At 54.5% G+C, this 5,289-nt stretch overlaps 1 protein-coding gene across 1 annotated transcript; it reads left to right on the top strand.

The window, feature by feature from the left end:
• The first annotated feature begins 313 nt into the window (after positions 1 to 313).
• On the top strand, positions 314 to 3,909 carry Fzd2 (frizzled class receptor 2). Its single transcript, XM_029483088.2, has one exon. The coding sequence runs from the start codon at positions 620 to 622 to the stop codon at positions 2,330 to 2,332; it is 1,713 nt and encodes a 570-aa protein (XP_029338948.1). The 5' UTR covers positions 314 to 619; the 3' UTR covers positions 2,333 to 3,909.
• Positions 3,910 to 5,289: the final 1,380 nt, after the last annotated feature.

Below are 5,289 nucleotides of genomic sequence, written 5' to 3'. Positions count from 1 at the left end.
GACTGAGCAAACAGCTCCTAATATAATAATAGCTTGTCTCTTTAAAAAAGCAGAAGGAGGGGGGTAGAGTTTTCTTGGCATCTGGTTTCTGATCTCATTATGTTGTGGTCGACCAATCCAGCCCTCGGGGCTGGTCCTCCAGTTTAAATCTGATTGGCCGAGAGCACATTTTGGGATGGTGCAAAGCTCGACGGGGCGGTTTCAAGGATCCCTTTTGAGGGGGGGCTGAGGAGAGGGCGGGGCCGCCAGTGGGGGCCCCCTTGAAACCGACTAATTGGGATCGGAGAGGCCGAGGTGAGGGCTGAAGGAGGCACAAAGGAGTCGCTGGGTAGAGGAGGGTGGGGAGAGGGGAAGCCCAGAGGCTAGAGGAGGAAGAGGAGCTAGGGCAGCGGTGCGCCGCGTCTCCGACCCTCAGTCCGACCGCGGCGAGCCAGCAGGCGGGTGCGCCGCCCCCTCCCCCGCCGCCCAGCCTCCCCAACTCTGCGGCCCCGAGCAAAGTTTGCAAGGAGGCGCGGGAGGCGGCCGGGCAGCTAGGCGGCAGCGGGGAAGGCGCGCGGTCTCTGGGTTGGGGGCGGGGGCTGGGGGGCGCCCAGGAGCCGAGTGGGGGGCGGCGGCCAGCATGCGGGCCCGCAGCGCCCTGCCCCGCAGCGCCCTGCCCCGCCTGCTGCTGCCACTGCTGCTGCTGCCGGCCGCCGGGCCGGCCCAGTTCCACGGGGAGAAGGGCATCTCCATCCCGGACCACGGCTTCTGCCAGCCCATCTCCATCCCGCTGTGCACGGACATCGCCTACAACCAGACCATCATGCCCAACCTTCTTGGCCACACGAACCAGGAAGACGCCGGCCTGGAGGTGCATCAGTTCTACCCGCTGGTGAAGGTGCAGTGCTCGCCCGAGCTGCGCTTCTTCCTGTGCTCCATGTACGCTCCGGTGTGCACAGTGCTGGAGCAGGCCATCCCGCCGTGCCGCTCCATCTGCGAGCGCGCGCGCCAAGGCTGCGAGGCGCTCATGAACAAGTTCGGCTTCCAGTGGCCCGAGCGCCTCCGCTGCGAGCATTTCCCGCGTCACGGCGCGGAGCAGATCTGCGTGGGCCAGAACCACTCGGAGGACGGAGCTCCTGCGCTACTCACCACCGCGCCACCTTCTGGGCTGCAGCCCGGCGCGGGTGGCACCCCGGGCGGCCCTGGCGGTGGTGGCGCGCCACCGCGCTACGCCACTCTGGAGCACCCTTTCCACTGTCCCCGCGTCCTCAAGGTGCCGTCCTATCTCAGCTATAAGTTTCTGGGTGAGCGCGATTGTGCCGCGCCCTGCGAGCCTGCACGGCCCGACGGCTCTATGTTCTTCTCGCAAGAGGAGACTCGTTTTGCCCGTCTCTGGATCCTCACATGGTCGGTGCTGTGCTGCGCTTCCACCTTCTTCACGGTCACCACCTATTTAGTGGACATGCAGCGATTCCGCTACCCAGAGCGGCCCATCATCTTTCTGTCCGGCTGCTACACCATGGTATCAGTGGCCTACATTGCTGGCTTCGTGCTCCAGGAGCGCGTGGTATGCAACGAGCGCTTCTCAGAGGACGGTTATCGCACGGTGGTGCAGGGTACTAAGAAAGAAGGCTGCACTATACTCTTCATGATGCTCTACTTCTTCAGCATGGCCAGCTCCATCTGGTGGGTGATTCTGTCCCTCACCTGGTTCCTGGCAGCCGGAATGAAGTGGGGCCACGAGGCCATCGAGGCCAATTCGCAGTACTTCCACCTGGCCGCCTGGGCTGTGCCGGCCGTCAAAACCATCACCATCTTGGCCATGGGCCAGATCGACGGCGACCTGCTGAGCGGCGTGTGCTTCGTGGGCCTCAATAGCCTGGACCCTCTGCGGGGCTTCGTGCTGGCGCCGCTCTTCGTATACCTGTTCATCGGTACATCCTTCCTGCTGGCCGGCTTCGTGTCACTCTTCCGCATCCGCACCATCATGAAGCACGACGGCACCAAGACGGAGAAGCTGGAGAGGCTCATGGTGCGCATCGGCGTCTTCTCGGTGCTCTACACCGTACCGGCCACCATCGTCATCGCCTGCTACTTCTATGAGCAGGCCTTCCGCGAGCACTGGGAGCGCTCCTGGGTAAGCCAGCACTGCAAGAGCCTAGCCATTCCCTGCCCGGCCCACTACACGCCCCGCATGTCGCCCGACTTCACAGTCTACATGATCAAATACCTCATGACGCTCATCGTGGGCATCACGTCGGGCTTCTGGATCTGGTCCGGCAAGACACTGCACTCGTGGAGGAAGTTCTACACGCGTCTCACCAACAGCCGGCATGGAGAGACCACTGTGTGAAGCGGTCTCGTCTGCCGGGCGTCCCCCTCTCCCAGGTCCGGACTGCACCGTGCCCTCCTTCACTCAGGAGGGGGGGAGGGTGCACCCTACGGACTCCTATTTTATTTTTTTAAATAAAGAACGGTAAAAAACCATTTTATTTTTAGGTCGCTTTTTAAAAAGAACTCTGCCCAACATCCCCCTACCAGGTTTGTAATTAAAACTGTAAATAGTCTTTGTAAATTTAATTATATATTTTCTATTTAAAAGAAAAAAGAAAAAAAAAAGATCGAGGACGCCAGGGCTGAAGAATGGTGTGGGGGTGGGGGAGGAGGTCTCGACTTTTCTAAGTGCCCTTTTAAAAGCTGCCCTGTGCTCTGGTTCGAATTTTTTTTAGTGATTTGGCAGGGCTGGGCCTGCTGGGAGAGGCACCTAGCCTGCTCGCTATTTTTGTTGGCTTAAAGGAGTTGGGAGTTAGTTCCACTCAACTTCTATAAAAGCTAAATTTGCAAGCCTCCTCACCGACGCGGGGCCTGTGGAAGCTGTTGGATATTTTTTAACAAGACTTGGATTCGTTTTTGTTTTATTTTATTTCCCGTTCTCCTCGCTCCACACCCCCATCCCCCCTCTTTCTCCCTCCTCATTTGTTCTGTCTCCCCCGCTCGCTCGGTATCTGGAAACCTCCCAATCCAGATGTAGACGTGGAAAAAAACATAGCGCTTTTAGGGAGAGGGCGGAGATGTGGGGAGGAATGGCCTCCACCCCCCACCCCTAGCCCACTCCCCGTGGGCATGGAGATCCTTCTGTGGTTTCAGCTCTGGCCCAAGCGCAGAGAATGGGCAACAAAACGCTTTGTGTAGTGTGTTTTGACATCTCCCCCAGTGCACACACCACTTTAAGAACGACCTTCTTTCCCTGGGTTTTGGGGGTACCGCTAGCCTCTGTACTGGCAAACCCTGGGATCTTTGGCGCTTCCGTTCCCTTCTTTCCCGGTAGGCTGCTCTTCCGCGGTGGGATCCAGGTTAGCTGTTTGTAGGATTGGGTTGTGTGTTATGTGTGGGTTTTTGTTCGGGTTGTTTTTCTTTTCCAAAAGCAGTAAAAATAGGTTGGGTTGGAGGGAGGGAATGGACGGGCTGGTGGGATTTTTAGTTTTCTTTTGACAAAAGACTGGCCTTAAAAAAACAAAAACAAAAAGTTGTTCAGGGAAACAACAAAAACTAATGGGTAAGTTTGCTTTAGAAGGTCTCTCTGAGCAGGCTCTTTGTGGCGGTGGGGGTGGGGTTGAGTGTTTACGTGACATTCTATATCATAAGATATTGATAAGAATGTTTCTAACATGTTTCTGCCCCCCCCCCCTGCACACAAATAAAAGTAAGGATTTTGAGTAAGTTAGCTGCCTGAGAGATGTTCTATAAAGTATCTTTGTTGGTGTGAGAATCCCAGTTTCCAGCAGGCATGGGTTCCCTCGAGTCTGGAGTACTTTACAGCTTGCATGCTAAAGAAGCGATCTGAAGACCAGTGTGCCAGAGCTCCGCTCTGAACCTTCTCTCCTGTTTCTGATAATAAATAGTGCAAATTAAAACCTAATAATCATCATAATAAAGTGCATTTAATTATCTTCAGATCTAGCCCTTTAATTGTGTTTAACAGGGTTGTAACACCACTGCCCTTAACCAAGCCACACCCCCCCTCCTCCCCTCTCCCCTTCACCTACTTGGTTGGGGCTTGGGGAGAGTGGGCTCCAGGCCTCAATTGTTTGACTAAAGAGTTACGGGAACATTGATTTCTTATCATCTTTTGTTGGCTGACTTGGGGACAAGGGAGAAAGCTGGAACCCCTACTTCCAAGTGTTTGTGTGTGTTAGTTTATGTTGGGGGAAGGGAAGTGGAAATGTTTGGTGGTAATTGAAGTCATATGTGGGGCTTTGCTTGCAATTGCCTGGGCGTTTCAGCGGAGCCCCCCTTCCCAAAATATATAGTCTCTCTCCAAATTATTTGTGCCAAGTTCACTAAGGCTCAATATAAATTCACCTCAACTATCAAAGTGGTGGTGGTGGTGGGGGGGGGACAAGAAGCAGTGTCACCTCCACAGGTCCTTTTCACATATTAAAGAACCCCACAAAGGCTTTAGGAAAGGGTTGAATTCCGCACAAATTATGATTGCCTCTAAAGGTGAAACTCCAGCAACCAAGGCAATTTCAGTGCCTGGGATCCTGTACAATAGGAAAAAGGGGTGGTGGTTTCTGCTGAAGATTTGGGGAGAGCTCCCCCCCACCCCTAAGGTTGCCAGGGTCTTGGCTCTGTGTGCTTCTGTGACATCAGCTTCTGTACCCTCACAGGAATGGCCCAGAAAGAGGTGAAAAGGTGACAATTGCCTTTTCTTCCCAATTCCCTCCCCCCACCTCAAGGTCTTCTGCCAACATAGGGGTACAGAGCCTACAACAATAGACAAAGTGGCTTCGTGACAGGGGCGGGAGAGGAAAGATAAATTAGCCTCTTGGAGAGCCACAGATCCTAAAGATACAACCCCAACCCCACCCCCACCTTTAAGAGGTGGCCAAGGAACTGAGGTACTAGAGAGAAAGCAGGAGGATGTAAGAGGAGTCCTCCTTACACCCAACTCTGACTTTAGCTCTGAGAGGAAGGGGAGTTTTAGACCATGGTGAGGGAGCTGTAGGCTAGAAAAGGCCTCAGAAGGATAGGCTGCACCAAATATCAGTGTCTCCTGTTGAGTGGAAAACCAAATTAAAATTCGTGGGCTTGGAGGTCCACTGGAGGAACCAACTACTCATCTTATAAATGTGTTAACCCTTTCTTCTGCAGAGAGGCCTTGCATTTGATGGAAGGTGGGACAGAAAAGGAAAACTTGGTAGGTCACAGGCCACAGGTGCTGTTTCTCTGTTCTCTCAGGTCCTAGAGCGACATGGCTGCTTCTCTGGGGCCAGGTCTCTCCTTGAGACTGTTTAGACTGTTGTCCCT

Source organism: Mus caroli, unplaced genomic scaffold (assembly GCF_978045245.1).
Source record: "Mus caroli unplaced genomic scaffold, Mus_caroli_1 scaffold_13, whole genome shotgun sequence".
Taxonomy (NCBI): Eukaryota; Metazoa; Chordata; class Mammalia; order Rodentia; family Muridae; genus Mus; species Mus caroli.
This window is presented reverse-complemented; position numbering and strand designations above follow the sequence as displayed.